Source organism: Herpailurus yagouaroundi, unplaced genomic scaffold (assembly GCF_014898765.1).
Source record: "Herpailurus yagouaroundi ecotype Mexico unplaced genomic scaffold, PumYag 139, whole genome shotgun sequence".
NCBI lineage: Eukaryota > Metazoa > Chordata > Mammalia > Carnivora > Felidae > Herpailurus > Herpailurus yagouaroundi.
In genome coordinates, this window is record NW_024412394.1 from 5,721,522 (window position 1) to 5,745,434 (window position 23,913).

The 23,913-nt window shown below is 40.0% G+C and overlaps 1 protein-coding gene across 1 annotated transcript in view; it reads left to right on the top strand.

Moving 5' to 3' along the window:
• DNAH8 (dynein axonemal heavy chain 8) overlaps positions 1–23,913 on the top strand; it is a 315,252-nt gene that overhangs the window by 243,857 nt on the left and 47,482 nt on the right. The window contains exons 79-83 of the mRNA XM_040473119.1: positions 344–596; positions 717–907; positions 7,790–7,911; positions 11,222–11,340; positions 13,437–13,639. Of these exons, the coding sequence (XP_040329053.1) occupies positions 344–596; positions 717–907; positions 7,790–7,911; positions 11,222–11,340; positions 13,437–13,639 (888 nt within the window). The remainder of the gene's footprint in view (positions 1–343; positions 597–716; positions 908–7,789; positions 7,912–11,221; positions 11,341–13,436; positions 13,640–23,913) is intronic.

A 23,913-nucleotide genomic window follows, 5' to 3' on the forward strand; every position in this document is an offset into this window, starting at 1 on the left:
AGCTGTGTCACATAAGGCATGGCTGAAACCGCTGGGGGTACATGGAGCCTGATTTTGGTCTTCAGACACTCGCAGGCCAGTCATGGGGGCTGCCTTGTGAATCACCTTTTGCAGGTGTTCAGGCAGCATAGGGGACAACCCGTCCCCAGGAATGTTTAGATGGATTTAGGCATCAGAGGACAGTTGGGCTGGAAGCCTCTTGGTGTGTTAGTTAACATCTGCCCTTCTCCCTTGCGGGCTTTGAAGACAGAGACTTGGAAATGGACAGGGCGATTTCGGAAGTGATGCGTCTCCTTTGTGGCTTCCCCCATCTTGCCTTCTACCTTCCCTGTTTGGCTTTTAGGTTCCTTGGTAGACGACGAATCTCTCATCGGTGTCCTCCGAACCACCAAGCAGACAGCATCTGAAGTAAGTGAAAAGCTGCACGTGGCCGCAGAAACGGAGATCAAAATTAACACGGCTCAGGAGGAGTTCCGGCCTGCAGCCACCCGTGGGAGCATCCTCTACTTTCTCATCACAGAGATGAGCATGGTCAACATCATGTACCAGACCTCGCTGGCCCAGTTCTTGAAGTTATTTGACCAGTCCATGGCCAGGTGGGGAGTAACTTAAAATTCCCTCCCTTCCCCCACGCAGGGTCACTTAAAATTTCTGTTTGTGTTCCTACTGTGTTTGGAGTGGCTTTTTACTTCTTTGACTTTTCAAATGCATTGCAGATCTGAGAAGTCTCCACTACCTCAAAAGAGGATTACGAATATCATTGAGTATCTGACGTATGAGGTTTTTACATACTCTGTCAGAGGCCTGTACGAAAACCACAAATTCCTCTTTGTACTCCTGATGACCTTGAAGATCGATCTTCAGAGAGGAACAGTGAAGCACAGAGAGTTTCAGGCTCTCATTAAAGGTGAAGGGCTTGGAATATGGATGTGGTATGTAGAGGAGACTGCTTCTGCTACGCTCTTTGATGTGCTGTAGACCCATTTTTATAGCACAGTGGGGATATTATGTTCCCGTGAAAGCGGAAGTTCTTTATTGACACCTCTTTTGTCTTTTCTGATTTCCATTCATTTTGCTCTGGTTACTCAAGATGATTTATTTCAGGTGTGTGTGAACTCTGTGATTTTTGTTGTTGTTGTTGTTGTTGTTTGTTATATAATTACCTTAAGTTTGATCCTTGCTGCTCGTGATTAAGAAACCTGAATGCCAAAGGGAAGAAAAAGTAAGGCAGGTGTTGAACTTTCTATTGCAAGAGACCAATTACTTGAGCAAGGGATATAGTGATTTCTAAGATTGTGAAAAAGGCACACTTGCACTTCATATTGGAAGTTAATCCTATTCGTCGCCTATTTCCATGTTAAAAGTATCATTAAGAAGATAAAAGAATGCTATTTTCATTCAATTCAGTTAAACAAGTGTTTATTGAGCAGATCCTATGCAAATCCACCATGCTACTGTTGGGATAGAAGGATAAACCAGACATTGCTTCAAAAGAAATAACAGTCTCATAAGGGAATATAGATAATTAAATTTTTTTTTGCCAAACAAGTCAGAATAACCTAAATGTTAGAAGAAAGCTAAGGGACACCTGAGTGGCTCAATCGGTTAAGCATCTGACTCTTAACTTCAGCTCAGGTCATGATCTCATGGTTCGTGAGTTTGGGCCCCACCTCAGGCTGTGTGCTGATAGAGCAGAGCCTGCTTGGGATTCTGTCTCCCTCTCTCTCTGCTCCTCCACTGCTTGCTCTCTCTCTCTCTCTCTCTCTCTCTCTCTCTCAAAATAAATAAAAATAAACTCTGAAAAAAAGAGAGAGCTAAAAACAAAGTGTTAGGTCTAAAAGAAAGGAGAGACATATGGTTGGTGAGGTCAGTAAGAACTCTTTGGAAAATATACTGTTGCAGGTTAAGCCATGAATTTTTCAGATTAGTTGATACATGGGAAAAAATGTACCATTCTATTTCTTATGGTTTTTTTCTTTTTGTATAAAGTTTAATAAATCATTTTCTGTCTGCCCTTCTCCCCACAAAAAGAAGAAAGTGGCATTTAAAAAGGACTCTGAAGGATAGGTAGAAGTGAAAGATCCATTCCACGCTGAAACAGAACAGCACAAGAAAAGGAATGAATGAGTGGGGCGTGTAAATGGTGAGCCTTGATTGCTAGAGGAAGGATTTTCTTGATCTGGCGAGAAACAAGGAGTTGTGTAAGGTGGTGATGTGGTCCCTCAGGAACCTCTTATCATCTTTTAAGAAGATGACTCCAGTAGACATGTATGGGGTTAGAGAAAAGAAGTTCAAGGGAGTTTATTATACTCTTCCCAGCCACAGGTACTACATGGTCAGCCCAGGGTAAAGACAATGGGAATATAATGTTTGTTTGTTTGTTTGTTTGTTTGTTTGTTTAGAGGCAGAGTGTGAGTGGGGGAGGGGTAGAGAGAGAGGGAGGCACAGAATCTGAAGCAGGCTCCAGGCTCTGAGCTGTCAGCACAGAGCCCGACGCGGGGCTAGAACTCACGAACTGCGAGATCATGACCTGAGTGGAAGTAGGATGCTTAACCGACTGAGCCACCCAGGCACCCCAAGACAATGGGAATATAAAGGCAGAAGCACACATGAGAGATCGTGGAAGTAAAATGGCAATGGGCCAGATGTAAGAGCCAAGAGAGGGGTCAGAAATGAGTCTAAGATTTCTGGTCTATGTAAAGATTTGCTCTGGTTGATTGAAAGAGGGGTTAGTTTGAGAGGTGTCAGAGTGGAAGAGTAATGAATGTGATTTGGGGACCTAGTTTCTTTCAGAATAGGCCAGGTTTTGTGGACATAAAAACAATCCCAAACCCAAACTTTCCGTGGTTTGACACAACAAAGATATATTCTCATTTGTTTTCTTTCCAACATGCCTGTCATGGTCACCCAGGAATTGCTTCTATAATTACTATGGCAGAGGAGCGGGATAAGACAAATTGTGTGCTGGCTTTTAAAAGTTACTCCACAAGTGACACATGTCACTTAAAGGCTTATCTTTCATTAGCCAAAGCAAGACACACAGCCGCAACTAACTTCAAAGAGAGCAGGGACGTGCCCTTCCCCTGTGTGCGTGGAGGAAGGGGAAGCTGAGTGTTTTCGCACAGCTCTGGTGACTACACACACGTGTTGAATTTGCAATATCCAGCAGACAGTTAGAAAGGATAGGCCAGACAGTTTAAAATTTTTATTTTTTATTTTTTATTTTTTTTTAATTTTTTTTTCCAACGTTTATTTATTTTTTTTGGGACAGAGAGAGACAGAGCATGAACGGGGGAGGGGCAGAGAGAGAGGGAGACACAGAATCGGAAACAGGCTCCAGGCTCTGAGCCATCAGCCCAGAGCCCGACGCGGGGCTCGAACTCACAGACCGCGAGATTGTGACCTGGCTGAAGTCGGACGCTTAACCGACTGCGCCACCCAGGCGCCCCCTAGGCCAGACAGTTTAGAAGAAGTCAGACAGTTGTTAAGATAGAAATAGAAATAACAGCCAAAGCCATGGGAACGAAAGTGATCGTGTAGGAAAAACAAAACAAAACAAAACAAAACAAAACAAAAAACGTCGACTATTTCTAAATTCATACTACGAGGTGGTAGGATGCGACACGCTTCTATCCTCAACATCCTATTTGTAACAAACAGGCGGTAAATGATTACTTCTTATTACTCCATCATGTTCTTTCCCTACTTTAGTTAATTTCTTCCTCAAAGTCAGGGTAGATGATGGTTGTAGAAACCTTGCAAACAATTTTGCAGACTCTCTGAAATTTCTTCCTTGAATTTTTATTTCCTGTAGTTCAAAGGAAGCTGAAATATGTCACTGGGTTCGTATTTTTCTCAGGTCTAATGCACCTGGAGAAGCTGATGTCTTAAAGTGTAGGTATAAGGCAGCGTGGTACAGTAAGGTGGGGGCTGGACCAAGAAGCAGAGAAATGAGCTGGGCTTTGCCACTGACCAGCTATGTGAGCTCAAAGACCCACTACCTCCATGTGCAAGAGGCTGAGGGGCCCCGAGGGGAAGTGATAAGTACCACCCAGGAGAGGTGGGGCAGGCGGTACAGAGGGTCCAGGCATACAGATTGAGGTCTCTGGGACGTTTAAATAAAGTGAACCTAAATTCACCAAACCTAGAAGCTTCTTCTGACTCATTTCAGTCACCTTGAAGCTCTCTCACTTGGACTTGGGGCCACATCCTCAATGTCTGGGACACTGGGCCATGGGGAGGAGGGACATTGAAGCATGTAGGAATCCAGGCAGCAGCAGGAGCAAAATGGGCCCCAAATGCAGGAAGGCCTTCTAACTGTGGAATACAAGTGAGAAGGGAGGTGTACTTTGGATCTTTCCTTGTTGGTGAGCTGGCTTTCCTTCCCCAATCCCATCTATCAACATGGCCCCTGAGAAGGAGACAGATAGGATTTAGACAGAAGAAGGAAACCTGGCATGTTGGGCCATAATGGGTTGTGGGAAGGATGAAGGAATCAGAGGTAGAAGGAAGTCAGGTGCCAAGATCCTTACCTCTTCCCAGGCTCCTGAGGCAGAACCTTGGGTGGGTACAGAAGGGTGCTCGAGAAACATCCAGACAGGAGACGCCCCTGCATTCTGCCCAGAGCCACATCCCACTTCGCAGGTGCATGGCAGCATTGGTGGAGGGGAGTGGCTAGATGGATGCGCCTGATGTTTGGCAAGCAGGAGCGTGGGCATGGATGGGCATGGACTCTTGAGAGGGCTGGTGTGCAGCAAAGGCCTGGGGTTCAGGCCAAGAAGCTGCAGGGCAGGTGAGCTTTGTAACTGGACACAAAGGACCAGTCTCTGTGGATAGCAGCCCAATGTCCCCATAGGTCAGGCAGGATTTATCATAGCTCAGAGGATGCACTGCAGGGACCTCAGCCTGTGACAGAGATGGAGGGCAGCATGCGGATCTGAGGCACCCTCCCCATCAAGATACAATCCCAACCCACCAGTCTCTCCCCTCACCCACCCAGCCAAATCCAAGCTATGAAGGAGACTGGATCTTTTGCAGAAAGGGTGTAAATCAGAGGAGACTGAAAGACACAGTGAGGAGGGGATTTGTGAGGAGGGTTAGAGTGGTGACTGAAAAATTTAAAAAGGCTACACATCTGGGCTGTGGTGAGAGCACATCTACGACCCCATTTCATAAAACTGGAGAGTCAGGGAGAGCCTGATTGCACAGGGCCAGGAGAGCCGGTGAGAAGAGTTCGGATTTAATTTAGTTGGCAATAGGGAGCCTTCGAATGTTTTACGAGCAGGAAAGTAGCATGAGCAGAGCAGTGCTTTAAAAAGATTAATTTGGATTGTATGACAGTTTGGTTGACAGAAGTACAATCAGCTCAGCAGTAAAAGAGTTGTTTTTTTTTTAAGACAAAATTGGTTTATTATAAAGTTTGTATCATTTTTGAGCTGTCTTACATTTTAACCAAATTATTTTCATAAAAATGATATATGATTTTGTTTTCAATATTCTTTACAGAGTTAACAAATAGAGCCCTTAGATCTTATATATATATATATATATATATATATATATACATATATATATATATACATACATATATATATATATATATATATAATTTTTAACTCCATACTTAAGAGGGAAAGAAGACTTATTTATTGTAGCAGAAATATTTGATTCCCCAGGAATGACTGTCCCTTTGTGTCAATTCCTACTTGGTTTCTGCAGTATTTGAGAGGTGCCTTTGACTTTCTTCTTCAACTGAGAATGTCAGAGTACTTTGAAAAATGAGATAGATGCCAGGGACAATCCTTTGTTACAGAGTAATTGATATAACTATTTTCCCCGCCTGGTTATTTGAGAAAGATCCCTTCTTTCTTTTGTCATAAACCATGGACACAAAGACACCTTAGGGAGTCTCTGCTCTTGCCTTCCAGGTTGGATTGGACCCGAGCCTTCCAAGCCTTCCAAAACAGAGAATTAATGTTTACTATGTTAACAACTAATGTTGCTCTTACTATGGGCCAAGACTCTTCTAAGCTTTCTACATACATTAATTTACTTAATCTTCACAGTGACCAATCTGGTGGATTCTATATCATTACACCCGTTTGACAGAAGAGGGGATCGGAGAGAAACTGAGTTCTTTGTCTCTGTGTTTATGCAGCTAGCAAGTGGCACAGAGAGCCAGGATATCTTGGGGAGCAGGATGGGCTGTGATTGTTGTGGGTTAGGGGAGGTACGCCAAGATGTTTGAAAAGACTCGTTGTGGCCTAAATGTCTTCTCCTGATGTCTTTGAAAACTTTTTTTTTTTTTTTTTTGGAAAGAACCAAGAAGAAAATGTGTTGGTCTCTAAGATAGAGAAGCAGAGTCCCTTGAGTCTGCAGGTGATGCTCTCTAACAGTTGCTTCTCCTGCAGTAAACTCAGTACTAGCAGAAATGGTGCTAGAGGACGGTTTTCTCTTTCCCCAGATGGCAGAGGAAGGTTTACCCGTTGTAACAGCATTTTGGAGCTCAGAGCTGCTGACCCAGAGGGGGGCAAAGGGATTTATAGGAGCAGAATACTTTCAGCTCATTCATGTTCTCAGGAAGGTGCTAGTGGGAGAGCAGATGCCCCCCCTCCCACCACCATTGTCCCCTCTACCCCCTCTTTTGCCCAGAGGTCATAGGGGAAGTGGAAGGCATTTGATGAGTTCTTCTGAAGGATAATAGGATTTAAAAGTTCAGAATCACTGTTTTGCATACATCCGAATTAAACAGCATAGCTGGCGTTATTATGATAAAATGTTACTAGAGACATGCAGTTGAGGACTTTTTTTGAAATTGTAAATATAATTATGTGTCTTGGTGGAAGATTGTCACATTGAGGATGCTCTTTTGATTTGTGATTGGCTTCAAAACAGGATCCAATGGTGTAATTCATTCTCTCCACCAGACTGCTAAAAAGCAGGGGTCTTGTGTGGTTTTCTCTGCTTTATCCTCAGCGCCTGGCATATACTGATACATAAAGGATGTTCAGCAAATATTTGTTGCATAAATGAATGAATAAATGATCTGAACATGAGTTACTCCTTTAAAAACCCACAGAAGTCTTACATCCCTCCTGCCCTCCATCTATCCATCTTTTTGACCTGGTAAAAAAATAACATTGAGTATCAAACTTCTGGAGGAGTGAGGACTAAGAAGTGACTTTTGAAACCACACATGAAAAGATCAAGCTAGGGGCGCCTTGGTGACTCAGTCGGTTTGAGTGTCCGACTTCGGCTCAGGTCATGATCTCGCGGTCTGTGAGTTCGAGCCCTGCGTCAGGCTCTGTGCTGACAGCTCAGAGCCTGGAGCCTGCTTTGGATTCTGTGCCTCCCTCTCTCTCTGCCCCTCCCCCACTCACGCTCTGTCTCTGTCTCTCTTTGTCAAAAAGAAATAAACATTTAAAACAATTAAAAAAAAAAAGATCAAGCTAGTCAAAATTGTAAATGTCATTAAATTGATTGTTAAAAAAAAAAAAAAAAAAACCACGATAAAACCCCCAACAACTGCAACCACCTGAGAAAAATTCTGTGCAGGGAGAAATGACAAGAAGTTGCCATCTGTGTTTTGTAAGATGGTTGAAATCAGAAAAGAAAACACTAAGACATGGAGGAAATGTACTCCAAAAAGATAGCCACATTTTCTGTCTTGATTATTTTCCCATTTTCCCATTTTCTCTGTAATATGGTTGTCTCGTGTCTGTTATTTGGAATATAAGTGTCTAAAAATGAAGCACAGGCTGACCTGATTTCTACGGATGCCCTTCCCCAGGGGGAGCAGCTCTGGATCTGAAAGCCTGCCCTCCCAAGCCGTTCCGCTGGATCCTTGATATGACCTGGCTGAATCTTGTGGAGCTGAGCAAACTTCCACAGTTTGCAGAGATTATGAACCAGGTAACAGAGGGCTGGATGGAACTGCACATCTGTAAACCCAAACGTACCCGGGGCCATTTTAATTGGGGCCTCCTGGCGACAATTCCTTCACCCAAGGGGCTATCTGCAGTAGTGTAGCATTAAAGCACCGAGCTCTCTGGGGCAGATTTTGGAGGGGGAATATCAGAGGGAGCCTTGTCACAGGGGAAGGTGACTGCCTTTTCTTCCTGTGTGAGTGCATGGGTCATTCATAAGCCTGCTTAACTCAAGTTGTTACAATCCGAACAGGTGGGTGGTCCCTTTACTGTGGACTGTTGATGTTTTTACATTTTTACTGCTGCTTCTAATTAAATAAATTGTACACATTTGAATTTGTGGCACATTAAGAGGTATGGAACCTTTTTAAAAAAATCATCATTTTCACGGTGAAAATATAAAATGGTGAAGGAAATGGTGAATATGCTGAACATGTCCTGATTCACCTGTTGCTTTCCTTTTCTTTTCTTTTCTTTTCTTTTCTTTTCTTTTCTTTAAAAAAATTTTTTTAACATTATTCATTTTTGAGAGACAGAGACCGAGTACAAATGGAAAGGGGCAGAGAGAGAGGGAGACACAGCATCCAAAGCAGGCTCCAGGCTCCAAGCTGTCAGCACAGAGCCCTATGCGGGGCTCAAACCCATGAACTGTGAGATCATGACCTGAGCCGAATTTGGATGCTTAACCGACTGAGCCACCCAGGCGCCCCTCACCTGTTGGTTTTCTTATTTGAAAATGTAAATTTGTTACTGTGGATTAGTTGTCGAATTCAGTTCTCACTGGAGAATAGCTGTGCAACTCAGCATAAAGATCAGTGTTTATTTCTGGGGTCTGCTGGTCATAACCACCTATCACTGATGCAAGGCCTGTGATTTCCCAATGGCAGATGCTGAAAATCATCTTTTTGGGGGGGGGGGTGCTGGTGATAGACAACTGGGGTGATGGGTGGAATGCAAGTTGGTAGAGACCTCATGCTGTCATCACTGATTCCCTCCCCTCTACACACACACACACACACACACACACACACCCTGCCCAGCATACACTAGGTGTGTCTGTTTAGTGGCATTTCTGAAACATTACGGAGACTCTTTACCTATTCAGCCATGGCTGGGTCCACCTGTGATGGACAGTAAATTTTGTTTTGTAGTAGCGCCACACATGAGTCCCTCAAGACCAAACAAGTAACTCTGGGAAAAAATATGGTGGTCTGAGCCTGGCTGGGACTGGTAAGGGAGACCTCAGAGCACCACTGGAGTAAAAAATAAATAAATAAATAAATAAATAAATAAATAAATAAATAAATAAAAATCATTCACCAATTGCGCCCTCTGCTGGCGGGTTAGGTTGACACTGGGATAGGCATTAACGTTTGCCTCTGTTGATTAGAATTTAATTACCTGTGGTGAGGAATCTGGCAGCTACTACTGCTTAACTATAGAATAAGTATTTTGCAACAGCTATAACCATGCAAGGGAAGTATTATTGGCCCCGCTTTATAGATGAGAAAACAGATTCAAAGGGGTTAAGTACTTGCCCAAGGCCTCATAGCCACTGATGGCAAAGCTGTCCTCTGACCTCATGCTCTTTCCCTGACATCATGAGTTATTTCTCTCCCAGTCACCATTGGACGGGCCAGAAATGAGGGAGCAGTCATCCTAAGGAAAGTTGCAGAAGTTCACGGGAGCTGACATCAGGTGGCCATCGATTTGGGGTCTCTGTGGCAAGAAAGGGCAGAAGGAGAAGGGGGTCAGTCTCCCAGCTGAATGGATGTCAGGAAGAGAAATAGAAGTATCTCAAACAGCATCTGCCCTGCTTTGGCATCTCAGGCTGAACTGTTTAGCACCTGGAAGTGGTTTTGTTGATAGAGCCAGGAAAAGGGATGGGAAGTGGAGGTGAGCAACCAGGGGCTGGAAGATATCCCATTGCCCATCACAGACGGGGCTTGCTTGGAAGCTCCATCGGGTAGAGTCAAAATTAGTAGATGCCCGCCAGGTCAGTAAGCTGGGAACGGACACCCTCTCTCTTCTCGCGCCTCCTCTCTAGCCGCAGTTGTGGAGGAGGGCCGCAGGGGGCGATGCGGGCAGCACCCAGGTACCCGTGCAGTAGGGTGGGGCACCAAGTGTGCAGGGCAGATTCTTTGAGAACAGTCAACTCCAAGGAGCCACTGCAACAATCTTCAGGAGAAAGGTGGCAGTTGTGAAACAGTTCAGAAATCCTCCCTCTCCTTTTAGTGCCCCAGGGACAAAGTTGGAACGACTGCATTACAGAGCAATTGTTCTGCTGTTCATTTTCGTGCTGCCTGGATCCTATATGATGAATTATTTGCGGGACGTGGACTTTGGGCGGTTATTTAACCCCTCTGTGCCTCAGTGAGAAATGAGGGTAATACAGGTAACAGTCCGATCCTTGGATCTGGCACACAGTATCTGCTCTGTTAACTTTTGCCGTTTGCTTGCAGCTCTTACCATGGCTTTTAAAACATGCTTACAAACATGGTCAAAATAATCCCGGCTGCTTGTTGCAGCGTCGGGCTCATCAATCTACAGTTTTTGTAATTAGTTTTGTCAGTACGTGGGCTTCAAGGAGTGCCTTTTAATGCCTCTGAAAATTGGCATTTCTTGCCATGCCTCTGAAAGAACACGTATTTCAGACCAGCTCTTGGAGAGACCTCTGTTCTTAGGCTTGGGGTCTCAAGGCAGGGAATCACTAAGAAAATAAAAGTTTAGAGTCTGTCATCTATCACTATTTTAAGTAGAGGTCAACATTTAGAGGTTTGGTTATCAGAATGGTCTATATCAGTGGTCCTCAAGCAAGGGCAGCTTTGTGCCACCCCCCAGCCCTGCCACCGCCCCGAGAGCATTTGACAATGTCTGGAGACATTTTTCATTGTCATGAGTTGGGGATGAGGCTGAGTAGAGGCCAGAGATGCTGCTAACATTCTGACAGTGTGCAGGACTACTTCCCCAAAATAATCTGGCCCCAAATGTCATTAATATTGGCAGGTTGTTTGTAAACCCCCTTCTATGTTTTTTTCCTCCCTGATCATTTAGTGTAATTGATACACTGTCTTAATTTCCGTGAAAAATGTAGAAAAGCAATGGAAAAACTGAAGGGAATAGTAATATCCACATTATTTGAGTCACTGATTCTGAAAAAAAAAGCAAACTGTGTAGTTATGCTTGAAAAATTATCTGCCTGTGAAGAGTGACCCTCTAAAGTTACTCAGTATCCTCTCCAACATGTTCCAATTGTATATATTTCTATGGCTTGCTAATTGGCTTATTTATTTTAGATATCTCGTAATGAGAAGGGATGGAAAAGCTGGTTTGATAAAGATGCTCCAGAGGAGGAAATTATCCCTGATGGATATAACGATTCACTGGATACCTGCCGCAAACTTTTACTTATCAGGTGAGCATATGTATTATCAGACTTAGAAGGATCACTCATCAGATTGTCAAATTACAGATGTTACCTCAGTGAGTTTACCTCACTATGTCCCAGTGGGTATTGTAAGAAACGTGTGTGCTTCCATATTGCGGTTTGGGATGGCAATTCCTTAGTTCCTTGACAAGCAAATAAAATGGTGGTGGTGGCAGGGAATGTATTAGTGATAGTGCTTTTAGCAGAAGACACACGAAAAATATGCCTTTATTATTCCCTCTGTTCATCATTTGCCACTGAGTGAATCACTTATTGTTGAATTTACTTGATAAAAAAAAATAATCCTCACAAAGTTACAAGGCAATTAGTCTACAAGCTGAAATTAAATTTTATTTGAGGAAAAAAACAGGAATTGCCTATTGAAATGTATAAATGTTATAAATGTTGTTTTGGCTATTAAAATATGATGTGAAGGAAGAAAATTCTTTCCTTTTCTTTTCTTTTCTTTTCTCCTTTTTTTCCTTCTTTTCATGTTTTCTAAATATCCAGTAGCTCAAAGAAGGCTGCTGGAGAAGGCTATGGGAAGGTGTGTGTGTGTGTGTGTGTGTGTGTGATTTGTGAGCAAAGCAGGAGGGTGGAGGTGGGGAGATGGGGCCACCAAAAGAGCAACAAAAAGATGTAGGATTATTTTGGAGTGGTTTTTGTTTTCCCTAATAATATACACCTGAGCTTGAATTTCTTAGAAAAACTTGTTTCCTGGATATTGTCCACTCTGAGAGTAATCAGAATGGTCAGCAATGGTGACCTCGTGATGTACGGAGTATGAAAGGATTACTTTTTTTTTAAGTTTATTTATTTTGAGAGAGAGAGCGAAAGCACAAGCAGGGGAGGGGCAGAGAGAGAGAGAGAGAGAGAGAGAGAGAGAGAGAAAATCCCAAGCAGGTTCCATGCTGTCAGCGTGGAGCCTGATGTGGGGCTTGAACACACAAACCATGAGATCATGACCTGAGCCGAAGTCAAGAGGCAGATGCTTAAATGACTGGGCCACCCAGGCGCCCCAGGGCTACTTGTTTTTATAGGAATAGATGTGTCTATCTTTTGTCCATCCTTTAAAAAGTGAATCTGTGCCAAACGAGTAGTGTAGTCTACTAGTAAATAAGAATCTGTAGAGCTTGTCTGTGATCCAAAATATCAAATAGTAAATGATATTTATTTGATGTGTTGCTGTGTATAGAACCTACTACAGTGCAGGCGACACAGATGGTATTAAATAAGTGCTTGCTGATCAACCTACTTTTGACAACTTTGACACTTTAATTCTCCCCTTGAACACTGCAGAGCTTCACAGTGTGCAGCGGGTTGGCCCCTATTGTCTTCGGGAGCTGGTGGAGGACGCCTCCCCTTGTGTCCCTGCTGAGCCCCAGCACCTAAAGTGGGGCCTGATGCAGTGGGCACAAGATAAATATTTATCAAAGAATAGATGTGGTCCTGCCTTATTAGTTTGAGTAAGGAATTGCTTACCTGAAGCAGATAGCCTCAGTGACCAGGGGTAATCATTGATGTGATTAAAAAAACCATAACTAATTAGAGGCACCCGGGTGGCTCAGTCAGTTGAGCATCAGACTTCTGCTTGGGTTATGATCTCATCGTTCATGAGTTCGAGCCCTGTGTTGGGCTTCCTGCTGTCAGTGCAGAGCCTGCTTCGGATCCCCTGTCCTCTCTCTCTGCCCCACCTCTGCTCACGCACGTGCTCTCTCTTGCAAAAATAAACATTAAAAATAAGCTTTAAAAAAACTAGTTAAAGCTTCAGTGTAGTTGGTGTGTCTTCTGAAAATGAGACATTTGGATCAACTGGCTTCTAAGGGTTCTTCTGGGTTAACAACAGACCATGTTTTTACCCGCTCTGGCCTATTTTTTCCCAGTGCCTCGCACCAAAACCACATGATTAAATTTGTATTCATTCAGGGATGGGAAACCTTCCCATCCTTCTTACACAGATCTGCAGATCTGGGAATTAGCTTTTTGTCCTTTGCTAATTAATTACGTTTTTTAGATGCTTAGAATGAAATAGAATAAAAAATGAACACACTGAATTTTTTCCTATAACTTGTATTCATTTCTAGGTCTTGGTGCCCAGACCGTACTGTTTTTCAAGCAAGAAAGTACATTGCAGATTCTTTGGAAGACAAGTACACAGAACCAGTTATCCTAAACCTGGAGAAAACTTGGGAAGAAAGTGATACCAGGACGCCTTTGATATGTTTCCTGTCCATGGGATCTGATCCCACAATTCAAATTGATGCATTGGCCAAGAAACTGAAGCTGGGTATGATCAGACATTTATTCAGTTTAGTAAAACCTCTGTATTTTTGCCCCAAACATTGCCTCTTATAATTTCATAACTGATTCTTATTATATATGTTGTATATAATAATTATATAATTATATCTAATTATATATATTATACATATTATATATGTATAATATGTATATGTATATGTACATATACATATTATATATATTATAGTTATATAATAATTATAATATAATATAATAATGATATAAATATATATATATATATATATTTTTTTTTTTTTTTTAAGTAGTAAGCAGATGTCCATACTACATGGATAGCAGACTGGGAAGAATGAACATACAGAGGCATTGCTCTGTCTGTATAAAATTACAAAAAAATCTATTTTGTCAGAAATTGAAAAACTATAACCATTATTATAACACACGGTAATTTGGGATTTATTCATTCATAATTTCTTTCAGTAACTCTTTAGTACAGGCAGCAAGCTAGATTCAAGAAGTGCGGAGACGAACACAAAATAGCTGGGAAAGACAGATACATAAACACGTAATTGTGGCAACTGCTGGAACTGAGGCATAGACATGCCTGATTACAAGATCCAGAGCTACTGGGGCTGCAAGGGGTAAAGGGAAAGCATCACAGTGATGGTATTTTGAGTAGGATCTAAAAAGGAGTTGAGATTTTGGTAGGTGGGATGGTGGGAGATACAAGGTAAGTTGCTCCAGGGGGAGGAGGCAGGGCGAGGAATTAGAAACACATAAGTGGTGAGAGCAGTGACTGAGTCAGCACGACCAAAGGACAGGGACCTGTATGGGAAGATCGAGCCATCTTTTTATAGAATGGCTGTTTATAAGAGGGCTGTTCATCTGCTCCTCATGGTCTGGAAATCTGAATATTGTTGGCATTGCCATTTGGTATCTTTCAGGTTCAGATCTCTGGAACTATCCCTTATTGGGTTAATTCATTTATGTCTTTATAAAGATTATAAAGGTGATTGATTATGCATAACCAAACCTACCCTGTGAAACAAAACTTACATTGAGTTTATTAGTAAGTTAACATAATGTGATATAAAATCAATTTAGTCTTCTCCAAGTATTCACCATGCCATGTGTCCTGCACTAAAAAATTACTGCAAACCATTAGCTTAGGGTATCATGGTCTATGGTCACTGTCTGTTTTCTCATCTTGACTTTTCTCTGTTCACTGTCACCATACCCTTCTATACCCTATATTGATCCATGTGTTAATGGTCACTTTCTTCAGTCTGAACACTGATACTCAATGTATAGAGCTTCCAGTTGTAATGGCAACTATTCATGGTTAAGTTTTACTAACCACCTTAAAGGTAGGCTGTGTTGCTCTGGTATTTATGGCAACATGCCAGTCACCTTCATTGGTCTAAGAGTGATGCCTCTCTTGCAGCCTTGTAGCTTCCACATCTCCCTCAGATGTATTCCTTTATGGATATTTGTCCAGTTGCTTTGTCCAGATGCCCCACTTCTCTCTGCTTATGGGTTCCTTTTTCCTGTCTTATTATGCACCAATCTCTATGTGGCAGAACTCTTGGTCTCTGGTGGCTTGTGAGCTTTGCTGCTTATATGTTTAGTAAGTTCAGCATTCCCAGGGAAATTCCCCTTACTCTCTTGGCCCCAGGTCCAAATAGCAAGGGAAGGAATTCATTGGTTTTGCTTTGGTCACATGTTCCTTTCTGGGCCAATCAATGCATATTGCTCTGGTGATGGATTCATAGCAGGAAGCACATGTGTGGGGCTAGAGTGGGGGCATTTCTTAGAAGGGGATATTGTTCCTAGAAGATGGGCATGTTTCCAACTAGAATTACCATTTCAAATGACCTCAAAATAATGCTATTGTCTAGGACCAGAGTTTAAAACAGAATTAAGAAATTCAGGGTTTCTTTTGGGAGAAATTATAACCATGACATTAAATAAATTTAGCTGGAACTGTGCTATCACCTTTACTGTTATTACATGTTATCATACTACTTTGCTTGGCAATTTGGTGATTTCCATTTCTTGCCATGACTTAAGTTTTTCCAACAATTGTTCAAGCTTCTGTTGGTTGCTTTGTTAGCAGAGTACATTTGATTTTGATCCTGAAACTCCATGTAAAGAGCTTCCAGTTGTAATGGCAACTATTCATGGTTAAGTATTACTAACCACCTTAAAGGTAGGCTGTGTTGCTCTGGTATTTATGGCAACTTGCCAGTCTTCCAGGACCCAGTGAATTTTATACAGAACTCTTTGATGAATAAGTTTTGAGAATGCTAGAAAGTCTCATGCTATTTACTATCCCCCAAATATCTGTGAAAATGAAACTATAATATGTACAGAATAGCATAGTAATCTAGTCTCAACTAGAAAGATTTTATTTGGATAACTGGATACTAGACAATCATAGGATACTCAAGGTGAATAGGCTGGAAATCTTGAAATCCAACTACCTTATTTTACAGCTGGGGAAACTAAAGTCTAGAGATTGGGCCATACAGCTGGCTGGGGACAGACTCAATTCAGGCCTTATCTCAGGGCTTCCAAATCCCACTGCAGTGGTCTGTTCTTTCATTCCCTTTCACTGCCTTCATTGGATGAATTAACCAGTTACCAGACAGCAACTTGAGGAATGGGACCAAATCAAATACATTTTTGTAAGAAAAGAAAAGCTTCTCACTATGGATATTGTCAGGTGCCTGTCAGACTCTGCAGTGAGAGATTTGGAGCAGACAAATTCTGCCCAGAAACACTGCCTGGGCAAGAGAGAAGACAGGTGTCTTTAGCATGAGAACCCTACCAGAGCCTGGATAACAGAGAAAGAGGATGGATGGGTTTGAAGATAGAATCCAAACACAAGTGAAAGAGAACAAGTAAAATACAAACCCACAAGTATACTGAAGTAGGAATGAGGAAATGGGCATAAAAACACATACAGATGAAAAAATTTAAATAACAAGAGAACAGTGCAGAGTTATGGTAATAAACTTAAAAATATCATTAAAACGGACAAGTTTGTAGAAAAATACAAATTTATAAAAAAAAAAAACCTGAATACACCAATAATCAAGATGAGAAAAATGAGAAGTTTTTACGTTATGACCTGAGCAGAGGCTCTGGGCTTGGTTTTTTTTTTAGTAAATCTTCTAAAACTTTCACATACTTTAGCCCATAGGATACATAGGAAACATAGGAACATAGGAAAAGATGATACATTTTCCTCTTTATTTTGAGGGAATAGCATTATCCTGATAGAAACAGATAAGATAGTAATAACTTCATGAAAGAAAGAAAACTACAGATTGACGCTGCCTGTCAATGTAAATGTAAAGATCTTAACTGAAATGCAAACAAAAGGAATTCATTGTGTCATTAAAAAAAATAACGTACAATTTCCTTGACCAAGAAGGAATGCATGGGTGGGTTTAAGAAAGATATAGTATAGGGGCGCCTGGGTGGCGCAGTCGGTTAAGCATCCGACTTCAGCCAGGTCACGATCTCGCGGTCCGTGAGTTCGAGCCCCGCGTCAGGCTCTGGGCTGATGGCTCAGAGCCTGGAGCCTGTTTCCGATTCTGTGTCTCCCTCTCTCTCTGCCCCTCGCCCGTTCATGCTCTGTCTCTCTCTGTCCCAAATATAAATAAACGTTGAAAAAAAAAATTTAAAAAAAAAAAAAAAGAAAGATATAGTATTAAGAAATCTCATCACAACAAAAAGTAAAAGACTCTTCCTTAGGCAATCATATTATTACCTTGATAGGTGCTGAGAAGCCTTTTTATAAAAATTAAACATTTGTATTTGACTTTTAGGAAGTTGATACATATAACATTTTATTAATATGATAATGAATATGAACTTCAGACATCAACATTTTACTTACTGGTAAACAACTAGACACATTAAAGTCAAGAATAAGATAAAGATGTCTGCTATCACCACTATTATTGAGCACTATTGTGGAAGATATAGCTAATGTATTGTAAGAATCATAAATAAAAGATATAACTATTGGAAAGGAGGGACAAAAATCATCATTACTCTCAGGCAGTGTAATTGTCTAACTAGAAACACAAATGAATCAACTGAAGAACTATTAGATTTAACGGGACAGTTTGGTAAGGTGGCTGATCACAAAATAAATATATTAAAGAAATCAATGGAACAATCTTGTAAAATAAAATGTAAAAAATCCCATTCACTATAGCAATAAAAATAAAACTGGGGAATAATTTTTAAAATACCTATTAGAAGAAAACTATAAAACTTTCTTAGAGGCGTAACAGTAGGATAGAATAAATGGAGAGTCAAACCACATTCCCAGTGTAAAGATTCAATATTGTAAAGATGTCAATAGTTGCTAAATTAATCTATAAATTGAAGGAAAGTCTAATTGAAATTCCAACTATATTTCTTGTTCTAATTGGATAGTAGAAAGATCTTAGATCATCTAGAACAATAAATGGACAAGAATAACCAAGAAAACTTTGAAAAGGAAAAAGAATAATGGGGAATGAGCACCACTAGATTTGTAAACCTTTTTCAAATGGCAATAATTTAATCAGTGTGGAAGCTCAGAGTAGATAAACAGATCAATAAAGCAAAATGAAAGGCCTCAGATTAGGCTCTAGTATCTATAATAAGCTTAGTCTATGATAAGATTCACATTTCAAATCAATGGAGGAAAAATGGATTAGTCAATAGATATTGTTGGGCTAGCCGGTTAACTTTAGAAAAAAGTAACAATTTGATCTTACTTTAAACTCCAAAGTAAATTCTAGGTTAATTAAGCTATAGAAGAAAAAAAAAAAAAGAATGTATTGATACTATTGGGGTAGCTAAGATTTTCTTAACCAAGGCGGATAGTTTGGAGTGATGAAGTTTTGAAACTTCTGTATGTCAAAGCGCCATTAGCACAAATGAGGATGGACATGTGGGCTGGGAACGACAGCCTTCCATTTTAGCTGGAGACACTGGCAGTCCTTTTTAATGTATATATCACAAATCTTTAAAATATTTGTGCTTTGTCTTGACGATTCTATATGTATGAATTCCTTCCAAGAACATATCAAGAGATACATATCAAAATTTATATACAAAGATGTTTAATCTAGTGCTATTTATAATATTGAAAAATTGAAAATGTCTCACATATAGAAAAGGCTAGAGGTTGAATGAACAAGAATGCATCAACATGATGGAATATTACGGTACCATTAAAAAATTTTCCAGTAATATTTAATGACTGTAAAATACTCACAATATGCTGTTAACAAGTAGAGATTTAGAATAACATCTGTGAGTGTATGTATATATATAATACATACATATATATATATAATTTTTAATATAGCTAGGCTTACAATCCCTTATTCAAAATCCTTGGGGCCAGATATACTTCAGAAATCAGAATAGTCCACCTTTTAGAAAGATAATATTTCATATATTATATAATATACTGCAAATAAGAGTATTAATATTCATAGAGATAGGAGTAAAGTCTATAAATAGCCTCATATCCAGTCAGGTCAAGTTTTGCCACTAAAATGATTTTCTGCAAAATTTTCAGTTTTCAGGACGTTTTGAATTTTAAAATGAGGGTAAGCGATTGTGTATTGTGCATATTAAAAAGTTTAGAATGAAAATCTAGGGAGGGATATTCATGACTTTCATTTTCTTCTCTATACCTTTCTGTATAGTGCTTTCACTATGAGCGTATACTACTTAACTAGATATAAGAAGTTTAAAAAAAAAGAAAGCGAAAAAGGGAAAAAGACACAAGCCTAATTTTGGAAAGAAATGGAAAAGCAGTTGAATTCTTATTAAAGTCTCTCAAATACAAACAAACAAAAAGCCCAAACACCAAAGTGTAATTATACTTTATTGTCTGCAGCAACACTTCCTACAATAGCTTCTGCACCCATCTTTCTTTTGAGAATTCCTCTTATGATGTTGTGGCATCTTTCTTTACCCTTTCTAGAAATTTGGTCTTGTACTGCATCTTATCTCACTGGTCCCTGCCCTTTGGGACCTTTTCTTCTTAAGGGCAAAGCTTCGTCACTTTTCCAATGTCAATCAATCTAGTTGTTCCAGACCATTCAGAAAATTTATGAAATATTTATTGACCTATGTTAAAAATGAAGAAAGTTTGCAAGTCAATAACTTGAACTTCTGCCTTAAGATACCAGGAAAAGAAGAGTAAATTAAACCCAAAGCAAGCAAAAGGAAACAATAAATGTTTCAGTGGAAAGAAATGAAACAGAGCATACAGCAACAACAAAGAATCAACACAGTATCTTCTTCGAAAAGACCAACAAACACCTACTAAAAAAACAAATTAGAATGTTGGTAATATATTGAGCCCCACTCCATAAGCCCCACCTCCACACGACTGTGAAATACGCAAAGAGGTTAATTGAAATTATCCTTTTATAAAGGTCAGAAAATATTATTTGATGATCATTAACTTGCCCAAAGTCATAAAGAGATAAGTGAACATTTGATGGCAAGGGAAATAAAGAGTGGTACAGGGAAATTCATTCCCAGGACTTAGTAGACAAACCATGGAAGTAAGTCTCAAAGGTTATACAGAAATAGAAGCTTAAATAAGAAAAAGGAAAGTCTCCATAATGGATAATATATGCCATTACCTCACAGTAAAAAGATTAAAAAAAAAAAATAAAAAGGAAAGAAAGAAAAGGAAAGGAAGGAAGGAAGGAAGGAAGAAAAAGGAAAATACCAATAATTGATAAATCTTCAGTTTGGCCAAGAGTAAGGGAGAGAAGACTAAGTTTATTAAATCAGGAATGATAGGGGGAAACATCACTATTGACCTGACAAAAATTTAAAAATATCATAAGAGAATACTATGAACAATTATGCCAACAAATTAGATAACCCAAATGAAGTGGGCAAATTATTAGCAAGAGACAACTACTGGAAGTGACTCAAGAAGAAACAGAAAACCTGAAGAGAACTAGAAGAAGTAAAAATACTGATTTAGTAACCAAAAACTTCCACAAAGAAAATACCAGGGCCAGATGGCTTCACTGGTGATTTCTACCAAACATTTAAAAAATAACACCAATTCTGCACAAACTTTTCCAAAAAATAAAAGAGGAGGGAGCACTTCCCAACTCATTTTATGAGACCACTATTACCAATTCCAGAACAAAGATACCACAAGAAAAGAAAACCAATATCCCTTATGAATATAGAAGCAAAAATCCCAACAAACTACTTTCAAACAAAATCCAGCACCCTATAAAAAGGATTATGCACGGGGCGCCTGGCTGTCTCCATTGGTTAAGCGTCTGACTTCAGCTCAGGTCAAGATCTCATGGTTTGTGAGTTCAAGCCCTACATCGGGCACCATGCTGGTGGCATGAAGTCTGCTGGGATTCTCTCTCTCACCCTCTCTCTCTGTCCTTTCCTGGTGTGCTCTCTCTCTCAAAAATAAATAAACAAACTTAAACAAAATTAAAACTAAAAAAAGGATTATGTACTATAGCCAGGTGGATTTATCCCAAGAGTGCAAGGTTAATTATATATGAAAATTAACCAATATAATATGCCATGTGAATAGAATAAGGAACAAAATCCGCATAATTATCTGAATAAGTGCAGAAAGGGCATTGAAAAAAATTCAATACTCTTTCATGATGAAAACAAACAAGAATAAGATGGAATAAAAATTTATTCAAACTAATAAAGAGCACCTACCAAAACCCACAGCTAACATCATATTTAATGGTGAAAGGCTGAATGCTTTCCCCCCAAAGATCAGGAGCAAGACCCTCACCACTTCCATTCAGCACCGTATTGGAGGTTGTAGACAGGGCAGTCAGACCAGAAGAAGAAGTAAAATGATTTCTATTTGCAGATTACATGATTTTGTATATAGAAAGTCCTAAGAAGTCCACCAAAAAAACAAACAAACAAACAAACAAAAACTATTAGAGGTAATAAATGAGGTCAACAAGATTGCAGAATATAAGATCAATATTTAAAAATTTATTATTTTTCTATACAATAGCCAGAGCCATCCAAAAATGAGATTATACGTGCAATTCCATTTATGGCATCATAAAAAATACTTAGGAATAAAGTTAACAAATAATTTCAAGACTTATACATTGAAAAGTGCAAAACATAATTGAAAAAAATTAAAGAAGACCTAAATATATGGGAAGACATCCTGTGTTCATGGGTCAGAAGACTTAGTATTGGTAAGATGTCAGTATTCTCCAAATGGATCTACAGATTTAACACAACCCCCATCAAAATCCCAGCTGCCTTTTTTTGTGTAAATTGACAAGCTGATCCTAAAATTCATAGAGAAATACATAGGACACAGAAGGACCAAAACAGTTTTGACAAGGAAGAACAAGGCTGTAGGTCTCATACTTCCTGAATTCAAAACTTACTATAAAGATACAGTAATTCAAACAAGATGGTGCTGGCATAACAATAGACATATATATCCATGGAATTGAATTGCAGTCCCATAAATAACCCCTAACATATATGCCCAAGTGATTTGTAACAAGGGTTCCAAGCTGTTGGATGAGGGAAAAGATAGTCTTTTCAACAAATGGTGCTGGAAAAACTGATATCTACTTTTAAAAGAATGGAGTTCGACCTTTATATCATACCATATACAAAAATCAACTCAAAATTGTCCAGAGACAAATGTAAGGGCTAAAACTATAAAACTCTTAAAGAAAACAGGAGTAAATCTTTGTGACCTTGGATTAGGCAGTAGTTTTCTAGATATGACGTCAAAAACGTAAGCAATAAAAGAGGCAATGAATAAATTGGATTTCCTCAAAATTTTAAACTTTTGTGCTTCAAAGGGTGCCATCAAAGAAAGTGAAAAAGGCAACTTACAAATGAGAGAAAGCATTTATAAATCATAGATCTGACAAGGGTCTGGTATACAGAGCATATAAAGAACCCTTACAAGTCAACAATGAAAAGTCTAATACCCAATTTAAAAGTGAGCAAAGAATTTGAATAGATATTTCTCCAAAGAAGATATATAAATGACCAACAAGCACACGAAAATATCATCAACATCATTAGTCATTAGGGAGATGCAAGTCAGAACTACAATGAGATAACCACCTCACTCCCAATAAGATAGATTGAAAGAAAAAGATGGGCAATAACAAGTGTGGGTAAGGATGTGGAAAAATTAGAACTTTTATGCATTGCCGATGGGAATGTATAATGGGGCAACTGTTTTGCAAAACAGTCTGTCAGTTCCTCGAAAAGTTAAACATGAAGTTACAATATGACCCAGTAATTCTACTTCCAAGTATGTAATGAAGTGAGTTGAATATATGTCCGCACAAAGACTTATACACAAATGTTCATAGCATTCATGTTCATTATTCATACTAGCCAAAAAGTGGAAACAGCCCAAATGTCCATCAGCTGATGAGTGGGTAAACAAAATGTGGTCCATCCATGCAGTGGACTGCTCCTCAGCCATAAAAAGGAATGAAGTTGTGATCCATGCCACAACATGAATGAACCCTGACAACATTGTGCTAGTAAAAGGGGACAGAACCAGAAGTCACATATTGTATGATTCCACTTATATTAAATGTCTAGAATAGAGACAGAAAGTAGACTAGTGGTTCCTGGTTGGGAGGTGTCATGGGGAGTGACCACGAATGGGTGTGTGATTTCCCTTGGGGGTGATGAGAATGTTCTGGAATTAGATGGAAGTGATCGTTCCACAATGTGATGAGTAAACTAAAAAACATTGAATTATATACTTTGAAAGAGTAAATTATACTTCAGTTTTAAAAGCTTAAGGAAAGAGTTATTGAGCACCTACTGCGTGCCACCCACCGTTCAGGTGCTGGGCTAGCCACCGGGATCTAGCTCCTCCCTTTCCTGGGGCTCACATTCTAGTGTGGGGGTAAAACAGACAATAACCGACAAACAAGTGAGTATATACTATGCTAACAAGAAAAGTACATAACCTGCTAAGAAAGAAGCAGCGTGAGGGACAGAGTGATGGGAGAGGTGTGCTGTTTTACATGGGGTGGGCCAGGGAAGCCTTGCTAAGAGGGTGAGGAAGATCTGCAGTGTGAAGGAAGTGAGGCAGTGCAGCTCTCAGGGGGACATCTTTCAGGCAGAGGGAATAGCAGTGAAGCTGGAGTGTGCCTGGGGAGCAGGCCATTGCAGCTGGAGGAGAGTGAATGGCTGAGCGGGGGGAGAGTAGTGAGGGAAGGTGTGTGTGTGTGTGTGTGTGTGTGTGTGTGT